Here is a 21,269-nt window from a genome sequence, read left to right as displayed (position 1 = left end):
TTTGTGTGGCAGAAAGCTGTGATTCATTATCACAGAGTTACAGAGTAGGAGGCTGTCTGGTAGACTTAGCCTGGCGAAGGATGGGGGAGAAGGATGGGAGAGGGTATAGGTGGAAAGTAAGAAAGGAAGGGAGTGGGAATAAGATCTCCTGAGATCTTACATCTCAATTATTTATGAAAATAATAATAAAATACATTTTAAGTAAAATTAAAAATGTATTATTGTGATTGTGGCTAGGACACCAGATGACGCTTTTATCATACTTTACATATTTTACTACGGAGGCAGTAGCCTACAAGGAAAGTCGTCTCCGTGAGTTTTGTGATTTTATGAACTGCGGATGGTGCAAACAACGGAATGAAGGACCGAAGCAAAGTTTAATCTTTGTTAAAAGTTGTAATTATATTTATTATATTATTAAAAATAAAATACATACAAAGTGCCAATTTGGCAGAGATGAATGTTGGTACACTTACATACAATATATGCAATCAGTACAGCGAGTTACATAATCCAATAATACATTGTAAGGAAGGAAGTAATACAGGAAGAAAATGCGTGTACAAGAAAAATTAAAACTGTAATATACAATGAGAACAAAACAAGAGTTTAACGGCTGGTACTGTACATGCATACACAGTATGCCGTAGGCCGGTTCGTTATCACGGGAAGAAAACAAGCATCGCGTTTCGGTGCATATCCAACCCAAAGACGCACATGTTTTCCCGAAGCAGTTTTCTTTGCCTGCGTACAAGTAGCGCTCGACTCGGTTCCACTAGCTCTATAGTATAAAAAACATACATAAATGTTGCTTAATTTATTTGAAGTAGACATTCTATTCCGTTATTTTAAAACCAGTTGATTATAAAGCAGAATGGCTCAAAAGCATTTCTGATAAAAGGACTTCTGTATTTGAATCTGTTTTGAGTTAATTAATTACATATATGTTGTACGGTACGTATGCCGTCTGTATAGTCGATTTTGTTTATGTCAAAAATATATTCTGTAAATGGAATATGATAATAAAAATACAAATAATCATTTCCAGTACAGATATATATGCAGTCATTCCCTATCTGTTGCAATAGGGGCATATCCAGAGAGTGCTTATGGTGTTGCAGTACCCCCCCTCGATATCAAGGCACTTGGGTTTGGTATTTTAAAATACAAATAAATATAATAATGTATATTGCATGACTTCAATGGCAGAAAGTAACCTTAAACAAACAGGAAAAAAGCAAGAAAATTTAAACTATTTTTCAGAAACATGTTGAAAAATGTTGAATACGGACTAAAGATAATTATGTGAATTCAAAATAACTGCAATTTCAGTAATTTCCAGTGAAACAGAAACGTAATGATTTTATACCGTTTCTACTCCTCTTTTTGAATTACACAGACGAGGAGAGGGTCAGATATTTGGGTCTCCGATTCGAGCAGAACTTGGCGAGCACGTAGTCATTAACACAAACTGCTGCTCGTCCAAATAATAGACTCTCGATCGCTTCCAAAAAACTTGCCTCTAAAAATTGAGCATTTAGCTTATAAGGCTTTGGAAGTTTCATATTCCCTTGGAGTGACAATAACGAAATAAACATTTTTTTTTTTTTTTTTTTGCTCTTTCTGCCCGTGGGCACTAAGGGCACAGGCCCACGGCCGTTAAAAATAAGCAAAACTTTTCACTCGAGCTAATATAGCAGGAAACAAATTTAACAAACATTAGCATTATAAATTTGAATTCCACAATTTACAATGCAGACATAATGCAATGTGTACTTCTGAGATACTTAGAAGCAAGCTTTTCTGTAAATCATTCACTGTTTTGTTTGACAAAGTCCATTTTTTGTGTTTTTGATTTGTGTAGTGTGTATAAACATTATAAGAGATCTGAGATAAAGATAATATTAATTATAATGTATATAAAATCAGGAATCAAGTAATACATTATTTTAATAAATAATTTTAATAATTACCGTGTCCTGTTTGTATTTGAAATTTATTTTTCAATATTTCAATAAACACTCGGAGTTTTGAATATTTTGACTCAAACACCTTATGCCTCCGAGAATTAGTATTTATTACTATGTTAAAAATTTATTATTTTAGAAAAAAATTTTAACACCGTAAAAGCATACGGCGGATAAATTTATTATTAAATGAAAACATGATTTTGAGGAAATTATAAACGGTGGAGTGAGTACAAGCGGTTGTTGTAATGTTGCTTCAAATGCATTTCGTACAGAAGACAAAATTAAATACAGTAAAATAAAGAAAATTAAATAGGCAATATTTGGACATGGAAATGCCCCTTTACTACAAAGCACTCAAGTCGTGCTTCGAAAACTAAAGATTATTTCAAAAGATTGTTAACCAAGTAAAATATTTTGCAAAAACTCGTAGCCGAGTTAAATGCCGTAAAGTTAAAACCACATACCGTAGCTAGGGTGACCGACCGTCCTCTATTTCTGGGGACGGTCCCCGTTTTGTCGTTTCCTCGTGGTACGAATACTGTATAAAGTACAAAGAAAATCATAGTATAATCTAATATAAAGGAAATCAGTTTTCTTCCATTCGTACAGACGTTTTTGCCAATTTGACAAAAAACTTCCTATTATCACGCAAAATTTCTTCGTAAAATATTTTATACATTTAGATAATTCTCAATCGTAATAGATAAACTCCAGCAGTATCCGGTGTGATATTTTATATTCTTTTGGGCTTTTAACCGATAAATTTTTATCCCGTTATGTTACGTTCGTACAATTTGTATTTATGGCCGACGGCGAAGTCGTCGTAACGTATTAACCAGTAGTCGAAGACCGATCGACGACGTATTTTTATTTCGATTCTTATCGGAAATTGGTCGTTCCGGACTCGGAATTACGTCACTAGGAACGATTACGCACCGAGCGTCGAGACGGTTCCAATCGGAACTACCGATGCAGTCTTCGTTTTGTACTTTTACGAATACGGTTTTTCGCGGAATGGCAAACTCTACTTCTATCTCTATCTGGATTTGTATTCGAAGTAAATGAAATGTTCCACGAGTTATTAGGAATAATCAGATTTGTTTAGAGTATTTTAAAACTTTATATTTTTATTGGTTTGAAATTATTTGTTTTGTTAGTAACTACAAATATGTCTGGCATTGCATGGCCACAGTCAAAAAATGTATAAAGATGGCTAAATGTTAAAACAAAAACAATAATATAAATTTAGTTATTTTAGCCTATATTTGTTGTTCTTTTTATCATAAAATATCAAGCAGATCAAACTCAGGAAAGGGTAGGGTATTTTTCTGAGTCCCAGAGAATAAGTATGAAAAATATGATGCAGATCAGACAAAGGGTTTAGGAGTTAACAAGGAATGAAATCAGGAGGGGATAAGATGTTCAGGTTTCGTGTTAGTCCCTACTTTCTTCAGAGTCTGAGTTAAGCAAGAATAATTTGAAGCAGATTGGCCAAAAAGCTAAGAACAGAGAAAGAGAAACATTCTAATTATATACATAAAACAGACAAGGACCATCTAGCCTAACTGTTCCAAAGAAACTGCCTGGTTCAACAGTTCCCAAATTTATGCCCACAGACCCCTTCTCACAGCAAAAACCTGGCCAGGAACTCCTGAGTGAAATAACTCTACACATCTACATAATAGTAAAATTACAAATTTAACTTTGATGTCTTGAATGGTTATGTAAAAATAAAATATTTTGATATTTAAAGTAATATTTATTGAAATTACTAGCTAAAGCTTGTCTGTTTAAAAAAATGGGTATAATGTATTGAAAACAAAAATATATATATATATATATATATAATTTATTTGTAATTGAGTTATTAATTACATTACAAAAATATAAAATTTATTATTTATGTATCTATTCTTTATGGTATGGTATAGTTTAATAATGACTACTTATTTATTTTTAACTTTCATAATAATGAAAATGAGTCTCAATCATTTTATTTTTTATTAAACCTTTTGCAGATATTGTCCGTGCATCCCCAAATTAATTTTAATTTGCCACGGACCCCGTCGACGGTTCCGGTGTTCTGTAGGAACCACTTTGGGAAACGTTGGTCTAGTCCAGCTGTTCCCGGGAACAGTCTACTGAGCAGTTCCTCATTCAGATCAGTTCCAACAGTTCCAGTTTCGGTTCTGGACATTACATTAAATCAGAATGAGTGATTTCTGTCTCTAATTCTAATTAATGTTATCTTTAACGTCTGGAATTTCTTTTGTCGATGCTTCTTAATTTTGACACTATACTATTAATTAAAGTTTACAATAGTCTTATTTTATATGGGACTGATCCTCTGAATTCTGGCATTCCAGAATACTACTAAATGCCATTTGGAGAGGCGATACCCTGGTTTGCATGTATTTTTATTCAGTGGCATACTCAATACAGTATAAGATTTTGTTCTGTGTATTCAAAAATGTTCTTCATTATAGTAAGAACATATATATACACATATTATAATTTTAGAAAATACTGCCAAGATGAGTATGTATAGTGTACAGTATACTGCCAAGCGGTGACCAGATTTCCACGAATGGAGCTCTCGATCATCTCGACGCTTGCCACGGCGAGGCAAACTTCCATTTGTACCATATAGTGTTACTATGTTTTAACCTCATTTTAACATTTTTGTTGATCGTAAATGGTTGCGTCTGGCTAGCCGAGAGCAACCCGCGGCCCGCGGGCTTTGCGTGGCTCCGAGATCTTAACGTGCAACCCCGGGGCTTTGGCAACAATTTCGTTTTCGTATTTTCTCCCCCATGACATTATATAATTCTAATTAACTAGATATTTCTAACAAAGAACATTGAAATTAATCTTGACCAGTAAAAAAATGAGAATGAACTATATACAGGGTTCCTATCAAATTTTTGTTTCAAATTCCACAACTTTGACTTCTCCCGACCCTTGCAGCCCCAAATGTATGGCACATTGACAAAATAAAACAGCATTTGATTTACTATGCACATAGGCTATTGCTTTTCCAACTTTTTAATTATCATTTATATATTTTTTATAATTGCCAAATTATTAAAACTAATTTAATAAAACATTTTATTTTCAAAGTAGTTTATTCTAGTGTTGCAACAAATAGTATATTCGGCCTCGGGCCGAATACCAAATATTCATCCAGGAGTGTGGCCAAATAGCCGAATATTCGACCAAACTGTTCGGCTTGATTAATGCACGTACGAAAATTGGCACACAAACCGCATTATGGCAAGGACCCTGCTCTCTATTGACCCGCTATCACTACGCTTCGTCAATCACATTAATTCTTGACAGTTGTAGCGGATAAACGAGCGTCACGGCAGTATGTTATAAGTGATGATATCAAATGTGGATAACAATGAAATGACCTACACGTGTAAATAATGGAAAAAGAACAGAGAAGGACCGCAAAGTGAAAATGTGAAAATAAATATGAAATTGAGTTGATAACATAATCGAACGAGTCGAGGCAGCTTACTGGTGCAAAATTTGCGGCCGTCAATGCCAAATAATTGTTCTCGTAGACTTCGGAAAGCTACGTGCTTGTAATAAAAGTCACTTCGAATGCACGGGCGAAAGCCTGGGGCCAATTAGGCTACCAAGCTGTCTCGAATCTGTGAAATCATAACTGTGACTTATACCCACGTCCTATCTGTCTCTTTTCTCTGTTATCACCAAGCTATGAGTCACGTAACTGTAAAATGGGAAATCTATGACAGAAAAGTGACGAATCAAAAGTATCGTGCGCACGCATTATGATGTATGCATAGGCATAGGTGGACTACAGCGATAGAGGAAACAGAAAGGGAAGAGCGCTTAAAAAGAAGGATAGGCAGGGTCAGATCCTCAGATGTGCGACAATTCTCGAACGAATAGGTGTGGGTGTGTGTGTGCGCGTGTGCTGATCTTTGTAATTATAAATTGTGAATACATGTGACTAATATTATTTTGTTTTTTATTTTATGCAGGTTATAAGTTATAAATAAATATAAACAAACACCACTAACCCGATAACATTAAATCTAAATACCAAAATGATTAATTTACTGTGTTTTTGTTATTTCTTACTCCCGTTTTTAGGTATTCAGTATTCGACCGAATAGCGAAAAACAGGCCAAATACCGAATAGTAACCGAATATTTGTTGCATCACTAATTTATTCTGTTATTAATTCACAACCATAAATCTAAATGGCTTTAAAAAAAACAATAACCAAAAACCTTTATTGTTGCCGAGAAAGTTTATTTAAAACAAACGCTTTTGACCTATTCCACAGGCCATCGTCAGGTTGAAAACCCTAACGATGGCCTACGGAATAAGTCGAAAATATTTGTTTTAAATAAACTTTCTTGGCAACGATAAAGGTGTTTGGTTGTTGTTTAATATTTTGCTGAGCACGTTCTATTTAATTGAATAAATAAATAAATAATGACTTTTTTCTTTTTTTTTTAATGACTTAAATCCCTCTAAAATTTAATTTTATCCGCAATAAATATGTAAAGTAAGATTTCAATGACGACAAATTCAAACACAAGAACCAAGCACAATTCTCATTTTTCTTTTATTTTTTTGCTTTTTTACCAGCTTTCTTTTTCCCTTTTAACTTTCTGATGGCTCTCTGATTCATCCAGACGGGATAGGTTCCATACTCATCCCGTTTTGTCTTGGAACTGTATTTTCTTTTGGAATCATCTTCCATGGGAACTGCCACTGAAAAGTTATTCTTTATAAATATTTTTATAATAATAAAATTGACAAATTAAAATATAAGTTAAAAATAAATTTATGAATAATTTTGTTTCATTGTTAAAAATTCATCAAGTATTAGTCATTACTAGACTTCATTCTAGATGAATGGGAAAACTTCATTGAGCTCTTAAATTACAACTAGCTATGTAAGTCTGATGTTGCTTGAGCTTTTGAGAGGGTGGAAGATTGGTTGGGATGAGTTGGGAGAGGGTGATAAAAACAATGGTCTTAGTAACTAAAATGTTCATTTACAATTTTTTAACTGCAAAACATAAAAAATTGCTTGGGCTAAAGTTAGCAGGAGGTGGGACCCCGACATGATTGTCTTGTAGATTTAACATTCGTACATTTGCCACTTTGTCACACCTGAACCATTGCACCTTTCTCAAATCTCTTTGGTGGCATTATATACAGGATAAGAGCTTTATTTTCATACCCGAACTGTATTTTTAGTCCTAGCAATTTACTCAAAACAAGTCGGACAAACTGAAACCTTCTTTCAATTAATACACTCCTCAAAAGTGAAATTGCAACACCACGAAGGAGTGCGTGTAGCTATATGCAAATTACAGGACCAGTAGAGGTGACAGAGATATACAAATGATTAAGTTTGAGTATGCATCCGATCTGATCGTGTCCAGTTTTGGGCTATAAAGACCAGCGGTCGGAACATGCCATAAATGCTATCGGTGATGGTTTGCAGCAGTCAAACTTTTGAAGAAGCATAGAAAATGCCTCGGAAATGACTGCAAGCCGAATACCACCAGTTAATGTCTGGGGAACTCGGGTAACTGAGGTCGTGTGGCTCTCGGATACAGAAGTGTGACCTTGGTTTTTCATATGCACAGTTGTCACGTGTGTTGGGCACAACATGATTACCATCTAGCAATGTGTGACACAATGGATGCAGGAATCTCTGCAAACACATCAAAGTAGGAATCCAAAGTGGATTGCATCGGTGCACAGACCGGCAGATTTGCCGAATGGCCCTTCGGGACCCATTGGCCTCGGCACGCGATGTCCGAAGCCACTCGTCACCGTGAACGGACGAATCTGTGTACACCCAAACCGTTCGCAATGGGATGCACAAAGTCGGGATGCATACGCGGTAACCAGCAATGGGTGTCGTCAACTGCACGTCCGGTACCACCAAATGTCATTGGGTATTGTTTATGGATGAATCCCACTTCCGTCTGTGGAGGAATCATGGCCATTAGTGGGTGTAGCAGTATCCCCAGGAACACTACATACTGACCCTTTTCACCAAGCATCACACAGGCCTCACACTGGGTATCCTTGTTTGGGGAGGCATTGTATTTGGTTGGCGGATAGCCCCGGTGCACATTTCCGGTACTCTGACAGCAGACTAGTACGTCACAGAAATTGCGAGGACTGTGGTTTAGCCACCAGTGTAGGCCTCATCTAACACGGTGTTCCAGCAAGACAATGTCCGACAGCACATCACATAGCAAATTTTCACCAGCCCGAACAGAATTCACATCGTTCCCCGACCAGACCTCTCTCTCGTCTAACACCCACGGGCAGTAGTCCCCGGCGACCCTCGTCCGACACGGAGGTGCACGGGAGACTGCCACCACATATCATAGGCAACATGCATGCCACAGTGGACTCGGCTTGGCAAGGGATAACTCGGGCACCCATTAATTGCCTCTTTGAGAGTATCCTTGCCATATAGAGGCCCGTAGAGCTGCCCACGGGGATCGTATTCATTACCGAATAAACAGGTGTCTGTTGCATATCTGTCACCTCTACTGGTCCTGCAATGTGTACGTGGCTACATGCATTCTTTTGTAGTGTTGCAATTTATTTTTGAGGAGTATATATAAAAGATAATTGGTAATATTGCAAGAATACAAATATATTTTGATTTTTGCAACGTCATTCACAATACAGGGTGATTCAAAAGTCACAGAAATTTTAAAAAATTAATAGCTCGCTAACTATTTACATTAAGACGATGCAGTTTTCACAGAAATGCTTAGAAAGAAGTAGGATTTTTTTTGTGTGTAATAAAAATTTTAGGACCAAAACAGTTACATTTCTTGCCATAGATAGCACTTGATAAGATTACATAATTTGTGAAGTTGTTACTAGAGCTTACACTAAGAACATTTTTATTTTTTATTCTTACTTTAACAAATTTACAAATCATTTCAGTTTTTTACAGCACCATCTACGGCAAGATACGTAACTATTTTGGTACTAAAACTTTTATTACACACAAAAAAAATTCCACTTTATTCTAAGCATTTCTATGAAAACTGCATCGTGTTACTGTAAATAGTTTGTGAGTTATTAATTTTTTAAAAATTTCTGTTACTTTTGAATCACCTTGTGTATGATGACTCCAGAACAAGAATGATTCAGAGATTCATTCCTAATTTTGAGATAATTAACAAAACCTCTTAAACAATATTTCCCAATTTTCTTCTTTTTGGGTCTGGGATATAACAAATTTGCTCGATCTGTTAGACTTTAAAAACTGAACTTGAATCACTCTGAAGTTGCCTTATATGGTTTCATCATATTATATAATAACCAAAAAGTGGAAATTAATTATTATTAATTATGTAATTAATTATATTCTAATCATTAAATTTACTACAAAATGGCAATAATGCCTTAATACCAAATCGTTTAATAAGTAATCTGAATTACAATGTAAAAATAATCTGTAATTTCTAGCTACTCAATAGACTATTGTTATAAATATCAGACTATAACCATTGTTCTCTATGGAATCATACAATACATTAATCCCAAATGATATTTATTTAAATTTGAAATATTAAATAATTAAAAATATTTATTTATCCGAGTCCAAAGGAACAATCACACGGGGAGGGCACGACCTGGGAAATTCACTTCGGGATGAGGCTTGGTATATAGGTAGTACTCCTTAAGAGTGTTCAATCCTCAAAACAAGAAAGTGCAATGGCCAGCCAATTTTGAGAAAAAAGCCTTTAAAAATTCAAGCTCAGCTTATGTACTAATAAGTTTTGTTAGGCCGGCAGCTACCGAACAGCTTGGTCGATAGCGTTCTTGGGTATTGCCAAGTCGTTCGGAGTTCAAATCTCGGTCTCTATTATTATTATTTTTTTTTTTCTTTCTAATAGTTTTTTAAAATAAGTATTTTTAATATATAAATATTAAAATTTTATTATTATAAATAATTTCATTTAAAAAATGTTTAATACATATTACATGTCATTTTAATTGTAATAATACAAAATAATTAATAAGTGTATTAATAATAATAGTTATAAATGGTTATTATAGCAAGTAAAAAGTTTAGATTGTGCTATTTGTTACTTTTACATATATTTTTTATTACATACAAAAACCTGAATGATAATTATCATAGAAACATGGGAAACAATACATTTTTTGGCATCTAGCACAACGAATAAATGACGAACACTTATAAGAGCAATGTTCTTTTAGAAGATCAGTTGGAAAGCAAACTTTATTCACATTCACAAATATCTCTCTGTTTTCGGCAAGTTTAGCAGCGTACCAAGCATTTCTAATCATTTTATCAAAAACTGGCAATGACAATTGATGATGAACTATTGGTTGTATTTTAATACGGTCTTCTTCAGAATTTATTTCTCGATTTTGTTCGAATAAATAAGCAGAATTTTGAAAATTTTTGATTAGATTTTTTACTTGTCTATAAAAATAGATGCCAGAAGATTGAACGAGAGGCGTACACTTTGGAGTAATCACTTTAATCGTACGAGTAGGTAATTTATTGTCATCCTGGACGATTTCGTCATATAATTCAGGTTTTGTTTGTCCTCCCCAAGAGTTGATAAGTAGAAGAAACTGTTTTTTTCCCATGTAAAGTTTTAAACAGTTTTGAAGGAATTCAATATATAATTCTGTCGTAAGTTTTCCGGACTTTGATGATGTTATTATAACATTTTTATATTTTTGTGTGTATTCTTCTACTGTTTTCTGCACTCTTGGACCAAATTTACCGGTCGATTCTTGAAGACGTACAAATACCCGAGGCAATAGTTTTCCAGATAAGGTGAGTGCATATTGTGCCGTACGTGAATGTGTCACTTTATTCGTATCGTGTCGTTTAACAAATACAGTTTTACTACCTTTTTCTGCAAGAGTCCTATTAAAAGTAGATTGGTACCGGCACCCTAAAAACGATAATAGCATGAATTATATAAAATGGATAAGTGTACAATTAAAATTGAGCATAATTTTAATACTTATTATTTTGTATCATTATAATTAAAATGACAAGTAATATGTATTTTAAATAAGTCGAATTTGTAAATTGCTTAAGTGTAACTACGTAAATAACAACTCTATACGATATTTATTATTATATGTGTATTGTACATATATTATTTGTTACTTTTGTAAACAATTCTTTTATACATAAGAGTGTCCAGTACACTTGTTTATCTGCTTGCAATTAGACTGAAAAGTAAAGGATTAACAGTGCAATAAAGTAATAAATTGGTAAAGTGCAAAAGAAAGAAAGGAAGAGAGAGGGAGAATGAATGAATGAATGTTTGAAATATAATAATTCTTTGTAAAATTACATGTTACTCTACTCAGATTTTTTTCCAATTTTTGAGATTTACATTTTACGTAACTGCAAATTTACATAAGTCGCAAGTTACATCACTCGGGGTATTGCCGTAATAATTGCAATAAGCACAATTTGACTATTTTGACTGAGACAAAGTCAAAATTGGAATAAGCCACTGCAGAAAGAGTAACAAAGAAATGCAGAACTGTGTTAAAAAAGCCTGTATACCAAAAAAGAAAGAGTCAACATTAGAAGACTAAAAAGAATTTGTCCAAGATAGATTTCATTCAAATTAAATGAAGATTGTCGTCGACACTAAATACGGAACCCGTTACTGGTGTAAATCGTGCGAAAAAACCTTTCCTCGCAAACATTTTCAAACTTTTTACCGAGGAAGAACTATTTTAGAAAGTTTGAAAACGTCTGCGAAGAAAGGTTTTTTCACACGATTTACACCGGTAACGGGTTCCGGATTTAGTGTTGATTTCACCCTCCCCGGTGTTAAGGTAATGTTGAATTTCTTATTGAAGATTGTCATATTCATAATCATAAATTTAAAATGGCAGATACTATTTGTTAGATAAATGAAGTGTGTTTTGGATTTGGAAAGTTAAAAAAAAATGAAAATTGATAAAGAAAAATGCACACATTCAAAATGTTATGGATACAACTCCACACATGCTTTCACCTGCAATTTTTGCATTTGATATGACAATGATGGATTTTGTGTTTTGTTTCATAAAGCAAGTTTTGTGTTTATTATATAAATACATTCACAGTCAAAATAATCTCAAGATATACTGGAATGAAAAACTATTTTACAATGAAACACGCCTTTTCATTTCCGGCAGTGTTTTACTAAAATAAAAATGTTTCGACCAATTCGTAGGTCTTCCTCAATTAGGACTAGTGCAAAGAACACACAATACCATTTTTAAAATAAAATTTGAACACAAAATTACAAACCTGGATGTTCTAAGACTTAAATTACATAACTGAGGAAGGCCTATGAATAAGTCAAAAATGTTTTTATTTTAGGAAAATACTACTGGAAATCAAAATGTGTTTCATTATATAATAATTAGTGATGTAACGAATATTCGGTTACTACCCGGTATTCGGCCTATTTTTCACTATTCGGCCGTATACCGAATATTTAAATCACTATTCGGCCGAATACCGAATATGTAGTCACTATTCGGCCGAATACTGAATACCTCAAAACAGGAGTAAGAAATAACAAAAACACAGTAAATTAATCATTTTGGTAACTTTTATTAATGCTGAAAATTAAATTATAATTATTAAAGTTAATAAGAAATAGCATCTAACTCTAGTATTAAATTATTTCATAATTAAATAATATTATAGCCTTTATCTAGCCCAATATCTTATGGCATTGATGGCGTGTAGGTTAGAACGTATCGGGCATTAATGTTATTGTTTAGTTAATTATGTTATATTCGTATTCGCGTATATTTTTATATTTTTTACGATATTTTAAAATGATTTACGAAACGTTTTATTGAAACTTATCGTATTTAATGAAAGAATTATTTATCTATTTCTAGAAGATGAGTAACTAATATATAATTTATTTTATATATAAAACAAAGAACGAGCATTTTTCATTATATGCAAAAGATAACATTTGAAATCGTGTTAATTTTAAAATATATTGACAAAAACGATAGCAACAAAATATCACAAAACTTCACAAATAGAAAACCCCGAATAATATATTTGAACTGTTCCACATCTGGGGAGAAACTAGACCATACGTCCCCACTAAAGTATATCCTTAAGGCACTATTCAGTCTACAAATACGTAGTAAAAACAAAATTTTAGTGCTTAATTAAAAAGGTTAAAAAGATCGATTGCAAATAAAATAACTTATAAGTTATAACTTACATCTAAATACCAACAACTGCCGAATCGTATCGGGCTATTTACGGCTATTACATAAATTATAAACCAATTTGGCCCTGGAGGTAGACGTTAGGCTCCATCTCGTATTAACTTTAATAATTATAATTTAATTACTTAATTTAAATAATTTAGACCTACCGGAAGAAAAAATCGTAGTGACAGCGGACAAATAGAGAGCAGGGTGCGCGATCCTTGCCATAATTTTTGCGCACCAATTTTTGTACGTGCGTTAATCGAGCCGAATAGTTTGGCCGAATATTCGGCCATTCGGCCACGCTTCTGGCCGAATATTCGGTATTCGGCCACTCTCCTAGCCGAATATTCGGTATTCGGCTGAAGTCGAATATACTATTCGTTACATCACTAATAATAATAAATACATTATTTGGTTTTATATTTTGTGTTACTTTATATATATATATTATTGGGGTACTTAGTCAGTTTTCCTAAATAAACATTGAAAACCTTTCATTAATTTTGTGAAATTTAGTAGGTTATGACAGCATTATTCTAATAAGTGGGGGACCTGCCCACAATATAGTCGTCATCCTCAAAATTTTTCTTTGTGGGAAAAGTGTTAGCACAACTTGCTATGCCTTTTTATGGGTCTTAAATGAAGGAACAGATCACATGTTTATACAAAATTTTCTGCGCCTGCACTATTAATATTTGGTAACGACAACTTTTTCTATAAGAGTGGTGCCAAAATTCCACTTTATCCTTACTTAAATAGTTTCAATTTGCTCCATTTTGCTTATTTTATAATTACATCAAAGAAAAAAAAAAGATTTGAGAAGATATCTTTTAAACTGCATACTGATAAATACCATGTTTTCAATCTCTTCAGAGATGTGAAGTATATAAATAGAATCTTGATTTAACAGATTGTGGAACAATGGATTTCCTTGCAATAACAGATTTTTTCCTAGTCCCATTTATTGTAAACTTCACTTTTTTCTTTTTTTTCGACATTTAGTTCATATTTGGATGTTTCTGGGAATTTGCAGAGTTCAACGAAGTACTTGTTACATCTGGGATATGTACAATTGAAGAATTGTACGAAGAGAGTCAGAAAACTAATAGAATCGAGGAGAAGCCATCTAGCGAACATTCCGACGTCGGTCCAAATTTAGTGCCAAAATTTATCGAGGCCGTCGGGTCTTTCCGGGTTGCGAAGACCTTCCCGAAGAGTTTCACGTAAACAAACAGGCTGTACTGTACGTGACATTGCCAATATCAAGCAGTTGTTGTATTCAATAGGCAGAAAAGAGACATCAAAACAAACCAAGGTGGATAAGTTTTTTTTTAACAAATTGTAAAGGGAAGTGCTAGTGAGCACATGTACTTTGCTTCTTTTTGTGCTTACAGTGTGTTTTTCTGTCAGCTTTGTCTTACACACATTTGACATAATATACAATCTTATAACATAAGTGTTTCTATAGCATAAAGGATAGAGATCTCAAGAGACTGAATAATTTCAAGTAGACATTTTTAATATGTAGTGTTGAATAACAGAATTTTTTATGAAATAATGGATATTTTTCCAGGTGTGTGTAAAATCATTGTTTGCAATATAACATTCTCAGAACAATGGATGATTTTTGGCAGCCCGAGCAGTTCGTTAAAACAAGATTTTATTGTAGTAGTGTGACTCATCCAAAAGTTTTGGTTCAGTTTTAACAATTTTCGAAACTTTACCTCATTCGTACTAAAATAAGATAACTTTCAAATATAACAAAATTGGTACCCGAATCAATATCTTTCATCAAAGTGTCTCTTGTTTCTTGCAAACTTAGAACTTTCTTCAGAGCCACCAATTCCTTCTGCGCATATCTCTCTCGTTTGATCTTTTTCATTTTGCGCTTCCATTTACTTCTCAAACTCTTTGCCATATTTCTGTAAAATATCAAAATTATTTAAAATTTTACTAAAATAATAAACAATCTTACGTAAGCCCAATAAGAAACCGATAAAGTCTCGGAAAAAAATTTTCTACCCTTACCATTTTTTACCCGTCTTTGAAGGGTAATAAACGGATCTAAAAAACATCAGTATATTTTCTAAAATTTCATTTGAGAAGAATGGAAAATTTGGAATAATGAAAGTGTCTAAAATTTAAATTCAAAATCAGTTTTTGTTTTCTTACATCACTTATCATCTTTTATAATCAACTAATCCATTTAAAACATACCACTACGATATTTGAATCGGAATACCAACACAAATACGTCGGCATCTCGATCGTCCATAAAACACAAAATAATCGGAATTAAAACGGGCAATCATATTATATTTGAAGCAGAGCATTAGCAAAGCCTCTTCTACATAACCTATGATGTTGCATTTGATCTCAAAATTTAATGGATCAAATTTGATAAAATCTTGCCACGATCCGGTCCGCCTAACGGAATTTAGGGGAGAAAAATAAAAAACGGCATTGCGTGCACCTAGCAGGAAACGGGTACAAAAACAAACGAAACACGAGGATCTACTCGTCTCGATTCCATCGCGACACGACAATGTTTCGGTACGGGTATTCCTCCTATATCCCGGTAGTTACATTCCGAAAAAATGCCACGTTATGCAAATCTGTGCTATACAGAACAAAAGACTAGTGCAAAACCTGGAGTTAGGTTCCAAAAGTTAACAAAAGTATACTCTTCTTTTTTGTTACATACAGACATTATGTTTATTAAAGAAAGTGATGATTTATTTCCAATCAATAATTAACTAACAATCACAATTAAAATAATATATTATGCGTCGATATTAATTTTAATTAACGAGGGCATTTTGTTTTTACAAAGTATCGTCGTTTTACGAGCTTTTGTCGGTCTCGATCAGAAATATCTGCACCGTTTTCGCATTTTTTATTATCCGCAGCTTTCTCCGCAGACGGATCGAACCGCATTATTTCGCCAAACCGCCTAAATTTTGCCAAGCATAAATATTTTTATTTCGCTAGCGTTTCAACCTATTTTCAATATGTCATCCCGGTATTTTCTTCTTATAAAATCTCTACAATGATTTATAAAAGAGCACCCAATATTTATAGCTCGCTACGCAACGATAAAGACTGTATAATAAAATATCATTTGAGAACCAACATTTACGAATTGCGAAGGATTATGCGGGTGTGACTAGACGAAACCTTGCAGTAGGTCTGCCAGAACATAGATACGACTTCGAAAAAGGACACAACCGTGCAATCTTGGCAATTACGTCACAGACCGGAGGGGCCGTCGTAAAGCGGGAGGAAGCAAACGTCGTTAAGACGACGCACTCGTCACCCATTGCATCGGATACGGAAAAGGAAAAATTTACAAAAGCAAAATAAAAAACCATTGCCTAAATGCTACGGATGCCAATGTGCTTCCAACAGCACAGGAACACAGGAACATACAATAGGAAAAAGAATGGGACTTAAAAACCGTTAAATCACGTATTTGTTGTGGTTAATTTTGTTTACTATATTTTTATTTGTTTATTTTAGTATATGTAGTTCTTTTAATTTGTTTTAAATTACATTTCAAATTTAAAAATGTTATAAATTCAAAAAGGGTACATTCCATTCCGAAACATTTACATTTTATTCTAAAATCCGAGGACGACGTATCGAAAATAGGTCGGAAACGTTAACGAAATAAAGTCTACGCTCGGCAAAATTTAGGCGGTTCGGAGAAACGACGCAGTCCGTACTTTTATTTTTTGTCATAAAAACATTTTTACGGACGACAAAGTAAAAATACGTTATTAATCAAAAATTTGTTCTAGAGGAACGCGTTCATTTGGTCGAGGACCGAGCAACTTTACCAAAATTTGAGTTCGAACACCGAATCGTCGGAGTCTCGGGAACGATTCGAATACCGAAATACTGCCGTGTTTCTTACCTACCGTTAAAAAACATTTAATAGCACTTACTTAAGAACATTTAAATAAACTTTACCGACACAAAGATTAATCTATAAAAACAAAACGCGATAGCGGTCTTAAAGGCTAACGTCCGAAAGCAACGACGGCAAAACGCCTCCTCTTCAATTTCCGACCGCTTTTAATGCAATTTTTGTTTCGGCACGGTCAAATTCGTTAGTACGTCGTCACTGCCGTCGTCGCATCTAATTAAGTGTTTCGGTGCATTCCGACAGATCTTCGACCGTAACGAAGAATCGGCCTTCGCCGAGGCCAGACAAATATATTAAATCGGCATTACGCTCCCCGAACCGGTCCGGTCCGTTACAAAATAAGCACGACGGACTCGTAAGCCGTCGAAGTAAAAAACGACGAGGGGGAACCGCGCGTCGTCCGGCGCTCTAAGGCAGTCGCGACTCGGCGACGCGTCGGGTAGCGACCCGCGGATCCGAACCGGACCGAGGACACACGCCCCGGGCCACCGTAGATTCTCCGGTGCCGGGAACGGTTCCTCGGACGCAAGCCAAATCCCGTCGTTCTCCACCCGCACGTCAACAAACATCGCAACAAAATCCGACGAATCCCGATTCACCACTCAAGTGACAGTTTTTCCAGTTAGCAACAAATTCAGTTTGCAGTCACGGGCAAACAGGAAAAAAAAACTCTCGCAGTCGGCAAACTGCAACAGTGACGTGCGAGACGCGTAACAGACATCGGAAACAACTCTATGCTCGATGCAACAATTTCAAAAAGCGACCAGGCGAAGACGATCTTCGTCAGATTCTTATCCCGTTCTCTCGTCCGACGTTAAGGCAATCGATCCTCGGCATTTTACTTAATAATCTTAACGGCGTGGGAATTACTAAACACCTATTTCCCGACACCACGGGTCTCGCCTTCTTACTCTTACCGGAACACGTCCAAACAATTAGTACAGAATGCGATTAATTAAGCCTTACCGGCGTTATTTTCTACTCGAATCTACAAACGCAATTCTAATCCCAATTTTATATTACATTATTACCTTTTCGACAAGGAACACGTGAATTCTCCCGCAACGATCTCTAGCGCTTTCTGCAATGTTGCCAGCTACTAAAAATGTAAAATTGGCATTAAAAAAATTATTTACTACGTGTATTTTTCTCAAATGTCTTCGATAATTTATTGTTGTAAATTTAAAACCATCGTTAATAAACATCAACGAAGATAGAAAAAACTTATCGCCATTCGACTTGGAATGGAGAGGTTATTATTAATAATTATTTCGCCGAGTACGTCGGTCGAATTAAAATAAAATACGGAATAAGAATTTCTGGTAGGAATACTGGACCGTCTCCGAACGAACACGGCTCCGCCGAAGGCTTTCCTATACTCCAGCTGCCTAAGCGACTCGCCGGTGTGCCCTAATTGCGGCACAGAAGAGAGATTTTACCAATACCGGCTCCACTACGAAGGGCCCGGACGTACCCTCGGCAAGAATCTCTCCATAAATCCCAACTTTTCGTAAATAAATGTCGCTACATTTTAAAATAAAAGTCGCCGATTTCGCCACAGATATTTTGAAAAGTCGCTACTCGATAAAAACCAAATTTTCAAATCGTCGAAGGCTTTATTAGAAAGCAAAACTTATCGATACAATACAAGGACGACGCCAGCCAATGGGTAAGGGGGGGCAAGATGATGTAAACTGATAGAAGATATGAATTTTATGTAGGTAAAATAGAAACGATTCATAAAGTTTTAATCATTTACTATGTACCGGAAAAGAATTATCTCAAATAAAACATTTTCTTTAACTTACAAGAAGCCTAAGATTATTTTAATTAAAACTTAGCATTTAAATAACTTTTTCGAATTTCTAGGGGAGGGCAACTGCCCCTCTGCCCCTCCCCCTGGCGACGCCCTTGATACAATACAAGAAAAGTTGTATACATAATAGTTGTGTTAAAAAACAATTAACAAAAATAATTGAATCGTTAACAACACGAACGATACATAATTATAATACATATATAACAAAAATGGAAAAACGAAAAAGTAATAGGTTTTAAAACAGACTTCAGACAGAGTTACTTTCGTCTTCCGACGACTGTATGCCAGTGTCGGCTTCTCTTATTTTAAATGAATACCGTACATAGTTTTGTTGATTTTTTAAATGTTCTCGAGTAGTTTCGTAATTAGTACAACACGAATTTGTACTATGTAACTCAATTTTAATTCTTAACAATGCCGAAGTTAAATTAACTGCGAGACGATTTCTTTTTTTGGTTTTAATGTCAGCCAACATTGAAAATACTCGTTCCACACCAGCGTTTCCGTGCGAAATAACGAAGGCACTTTGTGCCACCCGTACGATGTTTTTAAACAAATACTCGTCGTTGAAAATTTTTAATTTCTGCTATTTGGGTCCGTAAATAATATGTATTATTAGGAGCTTCATCAAATTTTAAATAAAGTTCAAGTTTTTCGTATTCATTTTCAAGTATGCGGACATTAAAATTAATGTCAATTTTCATAATTTCGGTAATCGGTTTTAAGTTGCATATTTTATTGGCATTAATAGTATTGTTTTTATTCAAAAAAATTAAATTTTTATTAAAAAAGATTTCCAATCGGAAGTCTTAAACGCTTCACTAACTGCTTTTTGGTAAAACTTTAGACATTTCAAAATAAATAATTCGGTGTCAGTTTTACTTAAATCATTGATCGGTGCTCTCGTGGTTATCCCAACATTAATTTTTAACAATTTGAAAAATTTCCGGGACAGGTTTATTTTTGTTACAAAATGTTACTTTTACAGATTTTTAGCTTTGTACACCATAGAAAAATCTAGAATTACAGTTTTGTTTATCGTGATAATATTAGCGTTGCCAGAGAGAGCTATAAGTAGAGAAAAGTCTGTAAATTTGAAAACTATAAAAATAAATTTATATTTCTGAAACAAAAAAAAAATCAAAAATCGCTATTTTTGGCTGATTTGTTTGCAGTCGCCGCTACGTCGCTACGTCCTTCTAAAAGTCGCTATTGTTGGGAATACTGCCAGTACATTACTTCCGATCTACTGGCCGACGGCCGATATACCGGCGAGCCAGCAAGTGGCTGCCTCGGAACAGTATACAGCGGAACCTCGCTTAACGAGCACCCCGCGCAACGAGTATTTCGCATAACGAGCAAAACAACTTCTAAAAATTTACCTCGCTTAACGAGCGATGTTTCGCGTAACGAGTAATAAAGAGAGGGGAAAATCCCGAATTGTTCGCACGCGGCATGCTCCATCAGTCTGTGTTTAGCACTCCTTCCGGTTCCTTGTTAGTGTCGCTCGCGATCACATTTTTCCAAACTTGTGTTCACACATATTACGTATAAAAATCGACGACCATAGCCCGTTATATAAAAACACGCCAAACGATACGTTACACACACGATACGTTACAAACACGCCAAACAATACGTAAATAATGACCGATTCCAAATTAAATTTTAGAAATGTCTGAGTTAAAAATCACGTATTTATAATTATTAAGTTTAATACTACACGGAAACAACTGCCTACCTTTAGTCAAATTAATTAATTTCTAATATTTAATTATAGCCAACCCAGCTTTCTTTCAAAAACTTAATAAAACACTTAATATCGCCGAGAAAACTTATTTAATCACGTACGTTTTCGGCCTAATGGAATAGGCCATCTTCGGGTGACTGGCAATCGAACGTATTTCAAAATTGTATTAAATTGTATTTAATACAATTTTGAAATACGGTTGAAATTTTGAAATACGATATTAGGTGTTTTATTAAGTTTAAGTTTTTAATTATAGCCTTTACATAACCCAAGAATTTGTCGTATCGTTTGAAGCGTTTATCAAACATATTAGCTGTGATTTTTTTTGTTTTTTTTTTGTTTCTGCAAATCGAATTCTCATTCCAGGATGGTTCGTTCCGCGCTAGAAGAAAAGATGACGACCATTCACGCTCCTTACCAGTGTATATTGTACAATTTTTTTGGATAAACGTTATACATAAAACATTTGAGTATTTTTTCTGCGTGGAACGCAATATCGTATTTCACGTTAATTTCTACGGGAAA

At 34.6% G+C, this 21,269-nt stretch overlaps 1 protein-coding gene across 2 annotated transcripts; it reads right to left on the bottom strand.

The window, feature by feature from the left end:
- Positions 1 to 383: 383 nt before the first annotated feature.
- Positions 384 to 18,303, bottom strand: LOC136979765 (protein LLP homolog). Of its 2 annotated transcripts, XM_067275797.1 has the most exons (4): positions 18,207 to 18,303; positions 15,021 to 15,169; positions 6,597 to 6,725; positions 384 to 781 (listed from the first exon to the last, which is right to left on the bottom strand). In XM_067275797.1, exons 2-4 carry the CDS (start codon positions 15,163 to 15,165, stop codon positions 663 to 665), a joined length of 393 nt encoding a protein of 130 aa, XP_067131898.1. In that variant the 5' UTR covers positions 15,166 to 15,169; positions 18,207 to 18,303; the 3' UTR covers positions 384 to 662. The 2 variants fall into 2 exon arrangements, with proteins under 2 accessions (XP_067131898.1, XP_067131899.1); XM_067275798.1 differs by lacking the exon at positions 384 to 781 and having other exon boundaries at positions 6,558 to 6,725.
- Between the last annotated feature and the right edge of the window lie 2,966 nt (positions 18,304 to 21,269).

This window comes from Centruroides vittatus, unplaced genomic scaffold (assembly GCF_030686945.1).
Source record: "Centruroides vittatus isolate TY-2023 unplaced genomic scaffold, ASM3068694v2 contig_634, whole genome shotgun sequence".
NCBI classification, from domain to species: domain Eukaryota; kingdom Metazoa; phylum Arthropoda; class Arachnida; order Scorpiones; family Buthidae; genus Centruroides; species Centruroides vittatus.
Note: the sequence above shows the minus strand (reverse complement) of the source record. Positions and strands in the feature narration are given on the sequence as shown.